Source organism: Apostichopus japonicus, chromosome 17 (genome assembly GCF_037975245.1).
Source record: "Apostichopus japonicus isolate 1M-3 chromosome 17, ASM3797524v1, whole genome shotgun sequence".
Lineage (NCBI taxonomy): Eukaryota > Metazoa > Echinodermata > Holothuroidea > Aspidochirotida > Stichopodidae > Apostichopus > Apostichopus japonicus.
In genome coordinates this window covers 13740690-13760645 of record NC_092577.1, presented here as the reverse complement: position 1 = coordinate 13760645, position 19956 = coordinate 13740690, and the positions used below count along the sequence as shown (strand labels likewise).

The following is a 19956-nucleotide window of genomic DNA, read 5'->3' as shown; positions in this document are numbered from 1 at the left end:
TTAACACTGAACAAGCAGGTGTGGTCAAAAGCAACAACAATTTTCACAAAAAGACATGAACCAGCAGCAGAGATATTTTCTTACCAACTGACAAAGTATTACATATTTACAACAAATTCTGCATATTCAAACAGATAATACATATTCAAACAAAATATACATGTATATTCAAACAAATAATACATATATGCACAAATATAACATATTGAACAACATGTTACATATTCACACCAATATCACATCCATTTGATTCAGAGCATTAACACAGTAGCCAATGCAAACAAAATGAATACAAATCAATTTTGCAAGATATAACAAAATTAACAAAAAACACATATTGTACTCCACATTTAATGCATACTAAACAACAGAAAAAAGCATTTTCAATCATATATTTGCCCAATTACCCCCTAAAAATTATACAAAATATGTTTATTAATTATACCTAATATGCTCTCTTCCAACTATTCTCGATATACACATATTTGTAAATGTATAATGTATTTGTAAATGTATTTGTAAATGTACAGAGATGTTTTGAATTTCCATATGTAAATGCTTTATTAGGACATTTTTGTTAAATACAGAGGCAGACCTTTTTAAATATTGTAGGCTGTTCAACGTCTAGAAATAATTATGATATGTTTTTTATTTTAACTGTAGAACTATATATGTTTCTTAACTGTCTTTTTATTTCCTTTTTTTTTCTTTCTTTTTGCAACTCTTGTGTTTTTGTTGGTGGCTTGCACTAACAAGAGAGACATCCTTTATCACACAATAACAAGCTATTCAACTGGCCCGTGATACCCTGAGATCATATTTTTTCCACATGTATGAAATCCCAAAACACTTGGACGTAGTTTCATACACAACGAATACTACACGGAAAGAATTAGGTTAACAAGTTTTTCACCTGAAAAACAAAAGTAAGGAAGAAATGACGGAACATGTAGGTTTAAAACCACAAAACCAAAGGGCCAATCAGCATGCAAATGTTGACATTGATGGATGAATAACAAAACTATATATATATATGAAATACCAATGTGATGGTTAGACAAGAATTACATGTAAAGGACAGAGAATGACTATGGAGAAACAAAATGAAAGTAAATGATGTTATAACAGGTGATGGCTAATATTGCAGTTTAATGCAGTATAAAACTGACACAAGGTTGAGCAGCAGCTCAACAGGATGACAGTTTTCATAACAAACAAATCTGCACTTAGATGGCCACTATCATCAACATTGTTCAGTGTTACGAACCTATCAAGTCAAAGAAAATTGTACTTTGGTATTAATACAGTTGAAGAACAAGGTATACGAACAAGCACAATAAATGAAATGCAGTAAGTAGTAGTACCGAAAATGGCTTTAATGTTGCTATCACAAAGGCGGTTGGCTTTTGGAGTGCCCAGTGATAACTAGCTGTTCCAAGTTCCTAAATTAGTTGTTTTGGCTTACCCTAAAATGACACAAAATAAATCTTACTATGTCTACCTGCAGCCACTACTGTGCAATACATGCTATAATCAGTGCTCACATCTCCTGTATCACAACATCTTTAATAGGTAAAGGTTCTTAACTACCATCTTATTGGTCAAATGCAATTGAATCTTTCTGCTTATTATTTCTGGATATCTTTCTTCTTCTTTGATAATGTTTATAATTCCTAGCAGATTTAATCTATTTCAGAAGCCACCAACCATATTCATTGTTGAACCTATCGTAGTAGGAACTCAATACAGCATGTTCTGTTTAGTTCACCGTCAAATGCATCCTATAAGGACGACATATCACAAGCATATTCAATCTTTTCCATATTGAACACAATTAAGATTGAGTGAAGTTTGGAACAAAGTGAGATAATTTTTTACAGAACTTTTTCTCCCAAAAATCAGATCTATACAGTAAAAGAAAACACTTAATATCTCTCTCCTTGCTATAGTACTACAAGCATTTACCAAACATGCTGACACAGGCTATTAAAGGAAAATTGAGAAGAATCTCACTTTTTTACATAAAACTAGAATTTCACCAGAACTTTGCAGCTCATCCATCCAAAAGATTAGCTGCTAAGATCTAACGGACCAACGTGACTAAAAAAAAAGCTGAACCTTGTTTCTTTCAACAATTCACAGGGCTAAAATTTCCCACACATAACGATGGAAGCAAAAATTGTTAGCAATTTCAATGCTATGAAAATTGCAAGAAGAGTGTTTCAAATTGACTATGACAAGGAACTAGCTATAATATCAGACACATGGCTACTTAATGCCTTTTGTTGCCATAGGTGGATACGTACACTCTTTGCAAGAATTTTTCTTTCTTTTGTTGACATTTGAATTTTTGGAGAATAATAAGACAATCGTAAAGACGAATTTAATTTTTTGTCTCGTGATTATAAAATTTGAGTGAACCATTATATTTACCAAAGAACAACAGAGGGTACAAGCCAAAATGAAACTTCCTCTCATAAACGATTATAAAGTGACCGTTGAATGACGTGAAGACAAAATCTGAACGAACCCATAGACTCCCCTTTTGCTACGAACATTGTCAAACACGTTACATGAAAACTGTTAACATTAAATGACTTCAGTCCGAATATGATAGACTGCTGTACATACTACTCACTACACAACAATAATACTGCTGGTTTATTAAACCATGTCATGGAACACAGAACGAAGCTTTTTACTATCAGACACGCCACGGAACAACCAGTTAACATTATACTGATACCATATACACTACTGTACGTATAGTACCTCACCAATATGGAGTCCGGATTAGCCTTTGAAAGAAGCAAAATATTTAGTCATTTTCTAATCATTCAAATAAACAGCTCACTAATTCGTGTGGCTTCTCATCATCTTCACAATTATTAAATATGGAAGGGGAAGATTTTTTCAGTTCTTTTTCTAGATCTATGGAAGGTCCAAGTTTAGACTCTCCCTTAGCATCATTCTTTTTTTAATGTTTTAGTTTCTTATCATCAATGTCTGGTTGTACTTTCACCCTCTGGAAATCTGGATACTTTCGTATGTCACTTATTTGCAAACAACAGTCACCAAAATTGAAGCTCTAAACTTATAGTCCATCAAGTTTCTTGACTTTTGTTTTCAAAATCCCTTTCAAGTTCGAAGACTAGATTGTCTTGACCCAAACTTTGTGTACAAAATATATATGTGATTGTTGTCTTTGCAGGTGTTAATAATAACCTTGACTTTAACCTAATTAGAATACAATCTTTAGCTGGACCTGAAATGTCCATCGCTGTGTCGTTTGTATATATACTGTGCCGTGGGTATTGACTGTAGCTGTATGTACTGACTGTACACTTGTGTCTAATTACCGACGGTAGCAAGCTGTGTGTGTATTTTCTGGGCTTGATGGTGGTGTTTAACACTTCTGTTACACTTCATTCAAAACTAGGTCAAATTACCGGCATTAGACGTTTCTTTTTGAGCGAGTCTTCACACCCTTTAAAAGGGTCCAACTAATGTCCATATGTCTATGCAATATGCTAATTTCTATGAAATCTGTTGTACAGTCTTCAGACAAGGATCTTTCTTTATTTACAGCTGTTTTCTATTTCCAAGAAATAGCAATACAGAATACAGGTAACTGGCTTGATAAAAGGTGAAGTTTAATGAATATTTTTACTGCAAACTGAAGCCTGCTGTGAAACCTGGATAAAAATTGTCTTCTGTTTGGTACTTTGCATAACTTCATGTTTGTATTTTGTTTCTTATTCAATTGGATAGTTGACCAAATTGGTCCACGCTAAATTTTCAAGTTAGTCTTGGTTTCCTTATTACTAATTTCTTTTAGCATCAATTACCACAATGGTCTCTATTTTTAGTATTCATTGAAAAGAGCCCAATCCAAAGGAACCATTGTAAAGTTAAGCATGCCTAATTATCAGAGACAGCTGAAACAAAGAATTCCAAAACAGGGCTAATCACCTATATTTCTTGTAGGTCAGAAGAAAGCTATTGATACAAAACTGCATTACAAACATATTTAATAGATGTGTTGAATTAAATATTTCTTGGTTCTTGTTTATGTCTTAGATTTTACAGTCAATGAAAAAAATCTAATATTTTTGCAGTGAAATTGGGTTTTAAGTTTTACTGACTGTGACTGCTGTTGTGGTTGTTGTGAATGAATTTAGGCACAAGAGTAATTTTAATATGTTGTAATACTTTAGAAAACACTGTTGTATTTCAATACCACTTTTAATTTGTGAGAAATAACCTTTTAAACAGTTGAGTGGGGGAAGGTGGGGAGAAGGAAACTCAACAAAGTATTGAGTCGTTTGGAGAACAAATTATATATAGCTGTACATAGAGAAACAGATTAAAACAGATAAAAAAAAAGGGGGAAAAAAGAGGAAAGGCTGAAAAATTTGAGACGATAGACACAGGCCAAAACCTTGCACAGAAATGACTTTGCTTTTAAAGTCCAGAGATATGAGACGATGACGATTAATACTCTGAGAAACGATTACTGTACAATTGATTACCACATTGTTTAATGGACGATACTCATGAACAGTCTGTGGGACCAACTTTTTGCAAACAGGCTTTTAAACAATACAAACATCATGTGTTGTTTAGAAGAACACAAAGAGGACTATTGTTGAGATACAGCAGATAACAAATAACATTTGACAAACTTTTTGAACACAATCATATATGGTTTTAATGCCTACAGTATATATATGAACCACATTTCAAGGAATTAATATATCTAGGCCTAATGAGAAGAAGAAGACTTTTTACTGTCTTCGATTACGAAAGACTACGACACCGGAGAAAGTACTTACACTGGCAAAATAAACAACTGCAAACTTCGTGGATACTTCATTAGCGATGGATGAATGTCGAGTTTATATTGTGAGACCGAAAAAATGATGCGATTTTTATGATTTTCAGAGATTTTCAGCTCTGTTGATGATGGAATGCTGTTACTCATACTCAGCCCATACTATTATCAATGCTGATGCAATTTGCACATCTGTAAATCCCATTCCTCTGCTCTCAAATGACGCTTAGACTCGTCTGAGTAAAATATGAAGACAAACTGCATTGTGTCACTGTCATCTTTTCAAATTTTTGAAGCTAATTTGCATATTTGACAGTACCTGCTATTGTTTTGAATAGTAATAATAAATATTACATACAAAGCTGCGCAAAAGTAATACCACAGAATTCTATGCCACAGGGCTTGTGTTATCTGCTGTATTTATAACTTTTTACCAGTAATTTTCTTCTTTTATCAGGGGGAGGAGAAAATTCTTTTCATATTGTTTTAATCGCATTTCTGTTGCAAAATCCTGACCGATGTCTGCATTGAAAAGAAAAATAATGCCAAAGTGGGAAGGAACTTTTAGAAAGCTAGGGGCTTCAGAAAATATAGATGCACGTTATTAGTATAATAGGGTGTTAGAGGAGGGTGTGTTTTTTTTTTTTCAATTAATGTATTTAAGTACAGCTCAATTGAGGTGAACAAAATCATCTCTACAGCTTCCTTCACTGTGTTCAAATAATGTAAGATTTGCAAACAAACTAGCAAATTGAATATAACTAAAACTGACAAATTAAACATTACACATGAAAGGGAAACTTGAATCTTTGAGCTTATAGAGACAAAATTACAAGATATTCTGAGATCTTCTGCGTTTTACCGATGATTTTCCAACTGGAAGAACTCAAATGTAGTTTGAAAATTTTCCATGCTATGCTTTGTGGTAAAGTTTTATCCAAAAAAGTAAGTTTGGTCTCCTTGCAATTTTACTTGCAACTTTGGACTTTTGTCGCCTTTGATTACTGTGTGTTAGGATGTAGAGTAACATTTGTGGTTAATTAAAAGGATTATGCAATGTAGGTGGTAACTAAATAAATAGGTACGCTTGTAAAGAGGGCACTTAGTCGTGACACATGAGATGGGAGGAGGGGGGGTGGGGAGGAAAGGCATGAAGGAGTCATGTTATGGATTAGGATTAGGATGAAAAAGGTGGTAGAGAGGAGATATATATGAATTACAGGAGTGAAACCTGGACCACCTTAAATTGAGAGGCAAACAGTGTGTAGCGATGCAGAAATAATTTTAAAGAGCAGCGAGAAAAACAGCTGGATTTCTGCTTCTAGTTGCCAGGTTGTTGCTGCATGTCATATTTTATGATTATCGTTTGTTTATTTCCTTTTCTCGCACTTACTTCTTGCATCTAAAAAGCTTAAAGCCGAGGTATCAACATTTTTATTGTATTTGTTTTGTTTATTTTACAAGCTGGAATACATCCAACATCTACAGTACATGTGCTTAGCTATTATGGGATATGTAAGGTACATGGAGGGATATGAAGGGATAAAGAGAGATGTATACTGATGCAGAGATATGGGGAGGGATGCAGGGAGGTGTGGAGGAATGCAGAGGTATGCAGGGGAAGAAGAGGGGTGTGGACAGGGGGGGTTGGGTATGTGGAGGGTATAACATAGCAAGAATAATAAATCAAGTCTGAATTGTTTAACTAAAGAAAACATGAAGTACAGAACTTGTCAATTGCAAAGCATATATATCCTGAATAAAATGTCAGTATTACTGAGAAAACTTCACTTATAAAGACATGGCTCCAAATTGTTCCCAAATCATGGAAGTATTAAATGAACAGGAACAACATTGATAATGAGAGGAAAGTTGAGCACAAATCTGGTGCTCTTTCATTCTGTACTTGCATGCGTGTACTTGCATACATGTGTTTCACAGGAAAAATAAGACTTTATGTTAAACAATCAAAAGATGAATGAATGCAGATCTGCTAGTGCCCATTTACTAGCAGATTTGGATGGGATGTTCTGGACGGGGTGACAACCTGTAATAAAAGGTTTCCTGCGTTAGAGGAAAATGACCACAACCATCCAACTAAACTCAAGTTTTCAAGGTGGTACTGTATTTCCTCAAAATTTTGTCAAGAAGGAAAGCATCAAGGGTAACGCACAGTGTATCTTCTCGGTGAGTTACGTCGGTATTCATAGTATTGATGAGCAGGATTGTTTTGTACTATATCATATGAGTAGATAATAATGTTAGCATATTAAATGGAAAATATAAAATGCATGCCCACATATAAATACAGATTTGTACAACTTTTCCATCTGAGCTTGTAAATTGAAATAAAAAAATGTTAAATGATCCAAAAATCATGATATCAAATTGACTCAAGTGTGTTTCATTCTCGCGGTCTATCATGCTAATTAAATCAAATTAAAATGGTACAAACAAATTTTTGGGTGATGGAATTTTGGATGACTGGAGGTTGCGGCGCATGTGATGGATGTTCAAAAAAGTAAAAGTTAACTTCTGTAGCAATGGTACAGAATCAAGGTGACAAATACACTCAAAAAGATGAGTTATTGTCATCATTTGAAAACAACTTAAAAAACAAGATGAAATGAATGACTTTTGGGTACTTACACAAATGAGTACCCAACAGTGTAGTTGGAAAGGTCTGTGGCTTGCTCGTTTCCTCTAAGGTCTTCATCGTAGTAGCAGTGCCAAACCAGGGCATGGTTGTCGTAACAGATGTGGGGGTAGTACTAACCCTAGGAGTATATGTCTTAGTGAATGGATTTACTTCTTCAGTACTGACACGTTTCAAAGTAGTGTGTAACGTTGATGTGCTTTTTTCTGAAGGACCAGCCAGAGTAGTGTGTTCAGATACAGCCTTAGGAGTTGTTCTAGATGTTTGAAATGTCTTAGTGACTTCTGACAATGTTGTAAACACTTTTGGAGGTAATGTTTTCTTTGGTGTTACAGGAGAAGTTTCTTCAACAGTCACTACAGGTGACACAGAGGGAACTGATGGAGTGACCTTTGACACTGTTACTTCTGTTCCAGTTATTTCAGTAATAGCTGTAGAGATTTCTGGGGGTAAAGTTGTCTCTGGCGTTACAGGAGACGTTTCTTCAACAGTCACTGCAGGTGACACAGAGGGAACTGATGGAGTGGCCTTTGACACTGTTACTTCTGTTCCAGTTATTTCAGTAATAGCTGTAGAGATTTCTGAGGGTAAAGTTGTCCCTGGTGTTACAGGAGACGTTTCTTCAACTGTCACTACAGGTGACACAGAGGGAACTGATGGAGTGACCTTTGACACTGTTACTTCTGTTCCAGTTATTTCAGTTATAGCTGTAGAGATTTCTGGCAGTAAAGTTGTCCCTGGTGTTACAGGAGACGTTTCTTCAACTGTCACTACAGGTGACACAGAGGGAACTGATTGAGTGACCTTTGACACTGTTACTTCTGTTCCAGTTATTTCAGTAATAGCTGTAGAGATTTCTGGCAGTAAAGTTGTCCCTGGTGTTACAGGAGACGTTTCTTCAACTGTCACTACAGGTGACACAGAGGGAACTGATGGAGTGACCTTTGACACTGTTACTTCTGTTCCAGTTATTTCAGTAATAGCTGTAGAGATTTCTGGCAGTAAAGTTGTCCCTGGTGTTACAGGAGACGTTTCTTCAACTGTCACTACAGGTGACACAGAGGGAACTGATGGAGTGACCTTTGACACTGTTACTTCTGTTCCAGTTATTTCAGTAATAGCTGTAGAAATTTCTGGCAGTAAAGTTGTCCCTGGTGTTACAGGAGACGTTTCTTCAACTGTCACTACAGGTGACACAGAGGGAACTGATGGAGTGACCTTTGACACTGTTACTTCTGTTCCAGTTATTTCAGTAATAGCTGTAGAGATTTCTGGCAGTAAAGTTGTCTCTGGTGCTGCAGTAGAAGTTCCTTCAACAGTCACTACAGGTGACACAGAGGAAACTGAAGGAGTTACTTTTGACACTGTTACTTCTGTTCCAGTTATTTCAGTAATAGCTGTAGAGATTTCTGGCAGTAAAGTTGTCTCTGGTGTTACAGGAGACGTTTCTTCAACTGTCACTACAGGTGACACAGAGGGAAATGATGGAGTGACCTTTGACACTGTTACTTCTGTTCCAGTTATTTCAGTAATAGCTGTAGAGATTTCTGGCAGTAAAGTTGTCTCTGGTGTTACAGGAGAAGTTTCTTCAGCAGTCACTACAGGTGACACAGAGGGAACTGATGGAGTGACCTTTGACACTGTTACTTCTGTTCCAGTTATTTCAGTAATAGCTGTAGAGATTTCTGGCAGTAAAGTTGTCCCTGGTGTTACAGGAGACGTTTCTTCAACTGTCACTACAGGTGACACAGAGGGAACTGATGGAGTGACCTTTGACACTGTTACTTCTGTTCCAGTTATTTCAGTAATAGCTGTAGAGATTTCTGGCAGTAAAGTTGTCTCTGGTGTTACAGGAGAAGTTTCTTCAGCAGTCACTACAGGTGACACAGAGGGAACTGATGGAGTGACCTTTGACACTGTTACTTCTGTTCCAGTTATTTCAGTAATAGCTGTAGAGATTTCTGGCAGTAAAGTTGTCCCTGGTGTTACAGGAGACGTTTCTTCAACTGTCACTACAGGTGAAACAGAGGGAACTGATGGAGTGACCTTTGACACTGTTACTTCTGTTCCAGTTATTTCAGTAACAGCTGTAGAGATTTCTGGCAGTAAAGTTGTCTCTGGTGTTACAGGAGAAGTTTCTTCAGCAGTCACTTCAGGTGACACAGAGGGAACTGATGGAGTGACCTTTGACACTGTTACTTCTGTTCCAGTTATTTCAGTAATAGCTGTAAAGATTTCTGGGGGTAAAGTTGTCTCTGGTGCTGCAGTAGAAGTTCCTTCAACAGTCACTACAGGTGACACAAAGGGAACTGATGGAGTGACCTTTGACACTGTTACTTCTGTTCCAGTTATTTCAGTAATAGCTGTAGAGATTTCTGGGGGTAAAGTTGTCTCTGGTGCTGCAGTAGAAGTTCCTTCAACAGTCACTACAGGTGACACAGAAGGAACTGATGGAGTTACCTTTGACACTGTTACTTCTGTTCCAGTTATTTCAGTAATAGCTGTAGAGATTTCTGGGGGTGAAGGTGTCCCTGTTGCTGTAGCAGAGGTTTCTTCAACAGTCACTACAGGTGACACAGAGGGAACTGATGGAGTGACCTTTGACACTGTTACTTCTGTTCCAGTTATTTCAGTAATAGCTGTAGAGATTTCTGGCAGTAAAGTTGTCTCTGGTGTTACAGGAGAAGTTTCTTCAACAGTCACTACAGGTGACACAGAGGGAACTGATGGAGTGACCTTTGACACTGTTACTTCTGTTCCAGTTATTTCAGTAATAGCTGTAGAGATTTCTGGGGGTAAAGTTGTCTCTGGTGCTGTAGCAGAAGTTCCTTCAACAGTCACTACAGGTGACACAGAGGGAACTGATGGAGTGACCTTTGACACTGTTACTTCTGTTCCAGTTATTTCAGTAACAGCTGTAGATATTTCTGGGGGTGAAGGTGTCCCTGGTGTTACAGGAGACGTTTCTTCAACAGTCACTACAGGTGACACAGAGGGAACTGATGGAGTGACCTTTGACACTGTTACTTCTGTTCCAGTTATTTCAGTAATAGCTGTAGAAATTTCTGGGGGTAAAGTTGTCTCTGGTGCTGAAGGAGACGTTTCTTCAACAGTCACTACACGTGACACAGAGGGAACTGATGGAGTGACCTTTGACACTGATACTTCTGTTCCAGTTATTTCAGTAATAGCTGTCGATATTTCTGGGGGTAAGGGTGTCCCTGATGTTACAGGAGACGTTTCTTCAACAGTCACTAGAGGTGACACAGAGGGAACTGATGGAGTGACCTTTGACACTGATATTTCTGTTCCAGTTATTTCAGTAATAGCTGTAGAGATTTCTGGGGGTAAAGTTGTCTCTGGTGCTGCAGGAGAAGTTTCTTCAACAGTCACTACAGGTGACACAGAGGGAACTGATGGAGTGACCTTTGACACTGTTACTTCTGTTCCAGTTATTTCAGTAATAGCTGTAGATATTTCTGGGGGTGAAGGTGTCCCTGATGTTACAGGAGACGTTTCTTCAACAGTCACTAGAGGTGACACAGTGGGAACTGATGGAGTGACCTTTGACACTGATACTTCTGTTCCAGTTATTTCAGTAATAGCTGTAGAGATTTCTGGCAGTAAAGTTGTCTCTGGTGCTGCAGGAGATGTTTCTTCAACAGTCACTATAGGTGACACAGAGGGAACTGATGGAGTGACCTTTGACACTGTTACTTCTGTTTCAGTTATTCCAGTAATAGCTGTAGAGATTTCTGGGGGTAAGGGTGTCCCTGTTGCTGTAGCAGAAGTTCCTTCAGCAGTCACTACAGGTGACACAGAGGGAACTGATGGAGTGACCTTTGACACTGTTACTTCTGTTCCAGTTATTTCAGTAATAGCTGTAGAGATTTCTGGGGGTAAGGGTGTCCCTGTTGCTGTAGCAGAAGTTCCTTCAACAGTCACTACAGGTGACACAGAGGGTACTGATGGAGTGACCTTTGACACTGTTAATTCTTTTCCAGTTATTTCAATAAAAGCTGTAGAGATTTCTGGGGGTAAGGGTGTCCCTGTTCCTGTAGCAGGAGTTCCTTCAGCAGTCACTACAGGTGACATAGAGGGAACTGATGGAGTGACCTTTGACACTGTTACTTCTGTTCCAGTTATTTCAGTAATAGCTGTAGAGATTTCTGGGGGTAAAGTTGTCCCTGGTGCTGTAGCAGAAGTTCCTTCAACAGTCACTACAGGTGACACAGAGGGAACTGATGGAGTGACCTTTGACACTGTTACTTCTGTTCCAGTGAATTCAGTTATAGCTGTAGAGATTTCTGGGGGTAAGGGTGTCCCTGTTGCTGTAGCAGAAGTTCCTTCAGCAGTCACTACAGGTGATGCAGAGGGAACTGATGGAGTGACCTTTGACACTGTTACTTCTGTTCCAGTTATTTCAGTAATAGCTGTAGAGATTTCTGGGGGTAAGGGTGTCCCTGTTGCTGTAGCAGAAGTTCCTTCAACAGTCACTACAGGTGACACAGAGGGTACTGATGGAGTGACCTTTGACACTGTTAATTCTGTTCCAGTTATTTCAGTAATAGCTGTAGAGATTTCTTGGGGTAAAGTTGTCTCTGGTGCGGTAGCAGAAGTTCCTTCAACTGTCGACACAAATGGTCCTGTTGTTGTAATCACCTTTGTGGTTTTAGCTTTTTTGGGAACTCGTGTTTGCACTATTCCTGTCATTGGCACAACTATTGCTAGGGTGGTTGATGGTTGCTCAGGTGAAGTTTCCATTTCAGGAATTCCACTTCCTGTACTATGACCTGCAGATACTGTTTCAGTTACTGTATGAACCTTAGGTGTGGTTCCACCCAAAGATATTTCAGGTGACAAAATGGGTACTGATGGTGTCATGCTAGGTCCTGGTATTATAGTCTGAGTCACTTGAGGTGTTCTAGGAGAAGTTTTCTCTAAAGGTGGCACAGTGGGTACTGAATGCGTGACTCCAGGCAGGGTAACCTTAGTCATCCAAGGTGTGGTTTTCTCCAAGGTCACTTCTGGTGACACAACAGGTACTTTTGAAGACATTATAGGCTTTTGTGCTTTTGTTCCAGTTAAAGTTTCAACTGTGGAGCCATAGGTTGTCCTAACTGTCTTAGATGTGTGTGTTGGTACTAACTCTGTGGTTTGATAGATAATTGGAAAAGTAGTCATTGCATGTGGAGGTAAGATTTCCACTGGATGAGTAGAACTTGCAGGAGGAGTACTGCCAGGTGTGACTGCTTTGGTATGAACAGTCTCTTGTATGCTTGTTTGTGGGCTAGTAGTAACTATTCCTGTAGGGGTAGAGCCTGCAGGTGTGGCTGCTTTGGTATGAACAGTCTCTTGTATGCTTGTTTGTGGGCTAGTAGTAACTATTCCTGTAGGGGTGGAGCCAGCAGGTGTGGCTGCTTTGGTATGTACAGTCTCTTGTATGCTTGTTTGTGGGCTAGTAGTAACTATTCCTGTAGGGGTGGAGCCTGCAGGTGTGGCTGCTTTGGTATGTACAGTCTCTTGTATGCTTATGTGTGGGCTAGTAGTAATTATTCCTGTAGGGGTGGAGCCTACAGGTGTGGCTGCTTTGGTATGAACAGTCTCTTGTATGCTTGTTTGTGGGCTAGTAGTAACTATTCCTGTAGGGGTGGAGCCAGCAGGTGTGGTTGCTTTGGTATGAACAGTCTCTTGTATGCTTGTTTGTGGGCTAGTAGTAACTATTCCTGTAGGGGTGGAGCCAGCAGGTGTGGTTGCTTTGGTATGAACAGTCTCTTGTATACTTGTTTGTGGGCTAGTAGTAAATATTCCTGTAGGGGTGGAGCCTGCAGGTGTGGCTGCTTTGGTATGTAGAGTCTCTTGTATGCTTGTTTTTGGGCTAGTAGTAACTATTCGTGTAGGGGTGGAGCCTACAGGTGTGGCTGCTTTGGTATGTAGAGTCTCTTGTATGCTTGTTTGTGGGCTAGTAGTAACTATTCCTGTAGGGGTGGAGCCAGCAGGTGTGGCTGCTTTGGTATGTACAGTCTCTTGTATGCTTGTTTGTGGGCTAGTAGTAACTATTCGTGTAGGGGTGGAGCCTGCAGGTGTGGCTGCTTTGGTATGTAGAGTCTCTTGTATGCTTATGTGTGGGCTAGTAGTAACTATTCCTGTAGGGGTGGAGCCTACAGGTATGGCTGCTTTGGTATGTAGAGTCTCTTGTATGCTTGTTTGTGGGCTAGTAGTAACTATTCCTGTAGGGGTGGAGCCTGCAGGTGTGGCTGCTTTGGTATGTAGAGTCTCTTGTATGCTTGTTTGTGGGCTAGTAGTAACTATTCCTGTAGGGGTGGAGCCTACAGGTGTGGCTGCTTTGGTATGTAGAGTCTCTTGTATGCTTGTTTGTGGGCTAGTAGTAACTATTCCTGTAGGGGTGGAGCCTGCAGGTGTGGCTGCTTTGGTATGTAGAGTCTCTTGTATGCTTGTTTGTGGGCTAGTAGTAACTATTCCTGTAGGGGTGGAGCCTGCAGGGGTGGAGCCTGCAGGTGTGGCTGGTCCTTCAGTTGTTGTTGTATGAAGTAGATGTGTTACTGTTTGAGCAGTCTCAGAAACAGGCGCCATTTCTGAAGGTGTCATGCTCTTACTCGCTGAAGTAGCCTGAGGAGTCCTTTGGGTAGTAGTCTTAAACACTGGTGAGATAGTGAAATGCCATGGTGGAGGAAATGATGTTGAAATGATTAATGATCATGCATATAGTAAAAAAAGATGATGAAGAGTGATCAAATGTCAAATGTTCAAATTTAGACTATTAAAGTGTACTTAGAAAAAGGAAACCATTCAACCTTGCAGAAAAAAATTTCATTCACCTGGCCTTGATCACACAACAATCCCATATCTCTTTGCCTAACAACTATATCATCATATGGAAGTATAAAATGATCTATTTTTGCTAAGGCAGTCATCTTTAGTACAACAAAATATGCGTACATCATATTGTTTGATATTCCATCCCAGGCAGTATGTTTGTTAAATTGATACATTTTCTTTTTTGGCGAGGCGCCTGTGATCTATTCTATCAAATCTTTAACAAATGAATTTGATGATATTTGAGGACAAGGTCTTGATTTCAGTTGCAGAACATGAAGGCAGTACTTAGTAATAACTTAGTACTATCACCACGACATTTTCTTTAATGAAAATGTAATATTAAATATTCATGAGAAATAAAAAAAAAAAGAACTGATGACATCCTAAGTTATGTGATGGACAAAATTTTGTGAAAATGAAAATGTTAGTGGGAAGAATGCAACTGGTGGTCGTGAATGGTAAAACTATTGAAACGAATAAGACAATTGTCATAGCAAAACAAAAATATGATCAAACATAGCTGTTAAAGAAAAAAACAAGATTATGATGTCAATCCCAGCTGTATTTGGAATATATTGTAAAATGAGCAGAAAGCTGAAAGATGAGAATGATAACCTGTCCTAACAGATCAACAGATTGGATTGTACAAAAAAAAAAGTACAGAAATATTAGTAATAGATAAAAAAAAACACATAATGACAATAATTATATAGCAATGCTGCAAAGAAATTTTTTTTAGTAATTTGAAGATAAAAAAGACATATTTTAACAAATTATTAAAAGAAATAACTGTTTAATGTACCAGTAAAAAAGTGTAAAATTTCCTTTTGTGAGATTGTCAATTTGGCAAATATCTGCCCCCAAATTATAGTCTGAGAATAAAAGGAGTTGAACTTACAAATCGTTGATGGTGTTTCAGGAGTTGACGGAGGACCAGTGGTACTCTGCGGTGAGGTTGTGGTCTCCTCCGTTGTTGGAGGAGAGGTTGTGGTCTCCTCAGTTGTTGGAGGAGAGGTTGTGGTCTCCTCGGTTGTTACTGGAGGAGAGGTTGTGGATTCCTCCGTTGTGGTGGATATTTCTGTCGTGGTAGGTTGTGGGGTGGTGGTGAAGACCTCGCAGTCCTGGACACATTCACCATCTCTGTAGTACTGCCCGGGTGGACAAGTACAACCTTCCACACAAGTATAGTTACAGCCTCCTTCTCCGTTTCCGAGGTCGAGCAAGGCACAGTCAAAATCACAAGGACTGATGCAGGGGTCGTATCTTTCGCATTCCTCGCACTGGATTGCTGAAATTGGTAGCAAAAATGGTTGCAAAATGACAAAGACAAAACTCTTATCAAGTTTTTGCTCAAACCATTATTTTCATTTTAGTCATAGAGCAGCAACCTCACTCCTTTGGCACGGGATGACTTGAATTTACATCCAGGAAGAGCCCAGAAATCTATGATGGATATTTGCTAGACTTCAAGCATTACCATAGTCCCAAATCTTTGGCAGTGTCCCTGCAATATAGCCCTTGCAGTCGCTGTTAGTTGTGTAACTCAATCTTATGATACACGTGACATTTTACACATATGTTAGAGGAATGGTTTGTAGCTATGGATACAACTACTTTAAGCAAGGTTTTAAAAAAATATATGAATACAATATATACTGTTTTGATATAACAATATAAGAAGGACTAAAACAAATTCTATTTGAGTGGGAAGGAATTGGGTAACCTTGTCCCTGATGAGGTATGTCCATTGGACAAAGAAACGGAATGGTAGGGAGATGGATCATATACTGTATCATACGATGCCACAGTTGTAGAAAACCTACCTAATATCTGCAATGCATGCAAGTTAATAATGAACGGGGAGAGCTTTAATTTACTTACGACACACATCCTGTCTTCGCCATTCCACTGGAACTCCAAATTTGTTACATTCGTAGGCGTAGGTCGCTATGGCAGTACAGAGGCAGTCACAATCGCCTCCCATGTCACAACCACAGGCGTCGTAGACGCATTTGTCATAGAAGCCGGCAACATCCACTTTAGCGTGACAGTTCTTAAATCTGTCCGACTTCAATTCATTACATCTTCTGTAGGCCCAAGCTCTCCTGTGTGGATTGAGGCTGCAGGCATCATCGATTCTGGGAGGGTCTGCACAGTACTCATGTACCTGTAACACAAAATAATTACAAAGTTATCCGATGCTGCCTACAATTCGATGCGATGAGGGATCTTCATTTGAAACCAAAATTGAAAATTCCCCTCCTGACTGCAATCTTCTACTTCTGAGATGGATATGTCACATGACCACAATTTGAAATAGGTTTTGAAATTTGATAGGGTAGCTTTGGTATGTATTAAATGGGGGATTAAGATCTCAAGGTCAGGTCTTGAGTATGAGAGTCCTCTACACAGGGAAGTTGGGCTCAAGATTGGGATACCCGATCTGGATCTGATCCGATATGAATAATGGCTAACAAAGTACATAATATGTTCTCTTGAGTCGTTGAATCACTCTAACACACAAGTTTTAAAATACCAAAAGAATATACTTCTTGATTTACAATTCTGTACAATTAAAATCACACCAGAAAAAGCAAAAACAATATGATATGAGGCATAAATGCTACCAAACTGTTTTGCTATGACTTGATATTCTGTCTCAGAACTTTTCCAAGAAACACAAGGTGCAATAAAGTAAGAATATAACAGTAACGTGTGAATATTTACATATTATTTGATATTTTTAAGATATACACTGATAATTCTGCAAAATGTTGTTATTTACTGGAAACAATAAGCAAATGAAGATAATTGGAAAAAGAGTATCTCTAAACGAGACAGATATTACTCTCCAAGAATATCCCAACTTTTATTTTGCTTTTTATTTTTCAGAATTTTATTTTTAGATTTTCCAATCTCAATTGAAAGATTGTTGCTACTCTCATTCACTAAACACCATGTTTTCACCATGTATGCTTTACCATGCATGCTGCACCCTTTTTACACCATTCTATGTTTTTACACCATTTTACACCATTTTTACACCATTTTATGTGCATACACCAAGTAAGCACCATTTGATGGTCACAAAGTGAGATACAGTAAGAGAACTACTATAAGAAGATTCTGTCAATGAGATTAACTGCATGTTACCAACCTTCCATCCATTTGAAAACATGCACTCTCATGCACTAAACACCATGTTTGCACCATGCATGCTGCACCATACATGCTGCACCATGCATGCTGCACCATTTTTAAGTACGCACCATTTTATGATCACAAAGTGAAATACAGTAAAAGAACTACTATAGGAAGCTTCTGTCAATGAGATTAACTGCATGTTACCAACCTTCCATCCATTTGAGAACAATATTGCATCGTCAGAAGCTTGGCCTCCACTCCTGGTCATGAAGTCGTTGTCGGCATTGTCGTCATAGTTACCGCAGAGACCTTGCACCTAAACAGTTAAAAGTATTGAAAAGTGTAAACAAAACTCTGGCTGAAATGGAACATCAGGAACTTAGAGTTTGAAAACTGAATTATTTGTGAAATTAGTAAATGTATCCACCATTATTGCTTACAACAACGTCAAGGGTGAAACTTGTTCAAGTACAGAGTGACAAATTTGCGACTGAATTTTCAAACAAATTTGATAGTTTAACACCTTGCGGAGAACTGTACACAGCATACAACTCATTACAGCAAACTTGAAGCGATGGTAAGGCGAGCTGTGTCAATTACTAAGATCACAAACAAGTCTTCAAGTTAGGTGATAAGGCTAGGTTCAAACCTTTCAATACAGTTTATGTGATAGGAAACTAATAGGATAATGTTGCTGTCTGCTTTTCACAATGACTTGCAGACATGCTCACCTGGCCTTTGTATTGTGGTGCGATCTGGACCTCCAAGAATGTGCCTTTATCCCACATCAGGGTGATGCCAATGCTTGTAAAGACAAACACATAGGAACCCACAGTTTCCACTCGGAAGTTTGAGAAGGGATAGTCGGTTTTGGGAACGTCACGTCCCTTCACAAGGAATACAGTTTCTGCGTCTAATGGATCACCTGAAGGAGAGAAAGCAATATTCTATCTACAGAGGATGTATATAAGAGAGCATTGTGGTCAATCGGTAAAGGCTGCTGATTTGTGATCTAAAGGTTAGCAGGTTCAAGTCCTGGCCGTTGTAAAGACCTGTGAGGAGCCTTGCCCTCAATCAAGCATTTGAAAATGTGCCCTTTACTACCACTGCCATAACAGTTTACCTGCCTCTGGGATTTTAATAGGCTCTTGTGTTAGATTCCTGGAAATTTGATCTGTGCAAATGACTTGTCCATGCTTGTTTCCTTTGCTAGGCTTAGCGAATTGATTATACGTAACACACAGGCTGGTGTTCCAGACTAATCACCTTGAAAGGTGCAGAAGTGGCCACTGGCGAAAGAAGTAACTGCAGTTTTACTAAAGGGCGGTATTCGCATGCACTGTAAACCTTCAACTTTAACTACAAATGAAAGATAAATATTATTTTTTTTTACAACTTTCTCACCTATCGTCAATGCAATTGACTTGGTACAGGTTACCCCACTGGAACCGCAAGGGATACTCTTCACGATGATGTGGAATGGAGCTACAGCAGCCCCCTGTACTGTCTCCGTCAGAATATACTCGCAATCTCCTTGGAAGTCGTAAGTTCGGGAATCAAAGGTCTTGAAATGAGGGTCACCCCAAGCGACACAGCTACCTGATTAGGCAAAAAGCAACCACAGAGGCAATTAATATTAAAGTTGTTCTTTTAACTTCATATGAAGAACATATGAGAGTACCCTTGTATGACATTTAACACCTATTGTGGCAATAGAAACAAAACAAAACAAACAGAAAAGCAGTTTACTTTAAATAAAAAAAATCCTTAACTACTGTAAATAATTTGAAGATCAAACTCTTCAGCTTATGCATTTCAACACCTTTCTCACAATTTTGCCAGGTAAAAAAACATTGAGGAAAACAAACTGAAGACAGCTACTATTAAGAATGGCTCAAACTAACACTTCTGCATGACATTCAAGCCTGTGTATGGAAAACAGTCCTCAGATTTAATAAAGCTTACATGATTTGTTAGTTGATAGCACGAACTACCCCAAGCACTGCCATTAGGATTCATCCTTGAGCCCACCTAATTAATTGACCAGCCACCATATGATTGTAAACACAAGTGCTCTAAAGGCTGGCACAACTTTCCTGTGTGAAGACAAAATTTGGCTCGACCACTGAAATAGTACACTGTGTGTTTAATCATGAACTATGATGAAAAAATATGGCTAGCATTACCAACTCGGGTAGATATTCAATCACTCCTGTTTTTGGCCAAACACAAGAGGACTCTGTGGTATTTTGCTTTAGGCAGGGAAGATCGTAATGTGCTCATGATGAAATACCCAAAGCTAGCTGTCTTTGGGTGTCCAATCAAATATGTCGTTTACAGTCTGACTCACCTATACAATGTTCCAGATTATCACAAGTCCAGCCATCTTCTGAACATGTACTGAAGACAAGACAAACACAAGATAAGAATGTTAAGGTTACCGTACATAATTCTGTAAAGCTGTCCAGTTAAGCTCTGTCTT

General features: G+C 38.6%; 2 protein-coding genes across 2 annotated transcripts in view; one reads left to right on the top strand and one right to left on the bottom strand.

Annotated features, from left to right (window-relative positions):
- Nucleotides 1-2778: 2778 nt before the first annotated feature.
- LOC139984635 (von Willebrand factor-like) overlaps nt 2779-19956 on the bottom strand; it is a 55621-nt gene continuing 38443 nt past the window's right edge. Inside the window, exons 16-22 of the mRNA XM_071998606.1 lie at nt 19825-19874; nt 18879-19073; nt 18206-18399; nt 17683-17790; nt 16212-16497; nt 15229-15618; nt 2779-2798 (exon numbers count right to left, since the gene is read on the bottom strand). Coding sequence (XP_071854707.1) covers nt 2794-2798; nt 15229-15618; nt 16212-16497; nt 17683-17790; nt 18206-18399; nt 18879-19073; nt 19825-19874 — 1228 coding nt within the window. The 3' untranslated portion in view covers nt 2779-2793. The remainder of the gene's footprint in view (nt 2799-15228; nt 15619-16211; nt 16498-17682; nt 17791-18205; nt 18400-18878; nt 19074-19824; nt 19875-19956) is intronic.
- On the top strand, nt 6387-12414 carry LOC139984460 (uncharacterized). Its single transcript, XM_071998375.1, has 4 exons — nt 6387-6444; nt 7826-8266; nt 8321-8956; nt 9095-12414. Exons 1-4 carry the CDS (start codon nt 6387-6389, stop codon nt 12280-12282), a joined length of 4323 nt encoding a protein of 1440 aa, XP_071854476.1. The 3' UTR covers nt 12283-12414.

Excerpts from the sequence above, each read along its gene's own strand:
- LOC139984460 (XM_071998375.1), top strand. The coding sequence starts at position 6,387 with ATGTATACTGATGCAGAGATATGGGGAGGGATGCAGGGAGGTGTGGAG. Across the intron at positions 8,267-8,320 it reads TTCTTCAACTGTCACTACAG|TTATTTCAGTAATAGCTGTA; the intron begins GTGACACAGAGG and ends CTTCTGTTCCAG. Across the intron at positions 8,957-9,094 it reads TTCTTCAACTGTCACTACAG|GTGACACAGAGGGAACTGAT; the intron begins GTGACACAGAGG and ends CAGTCACTACAG.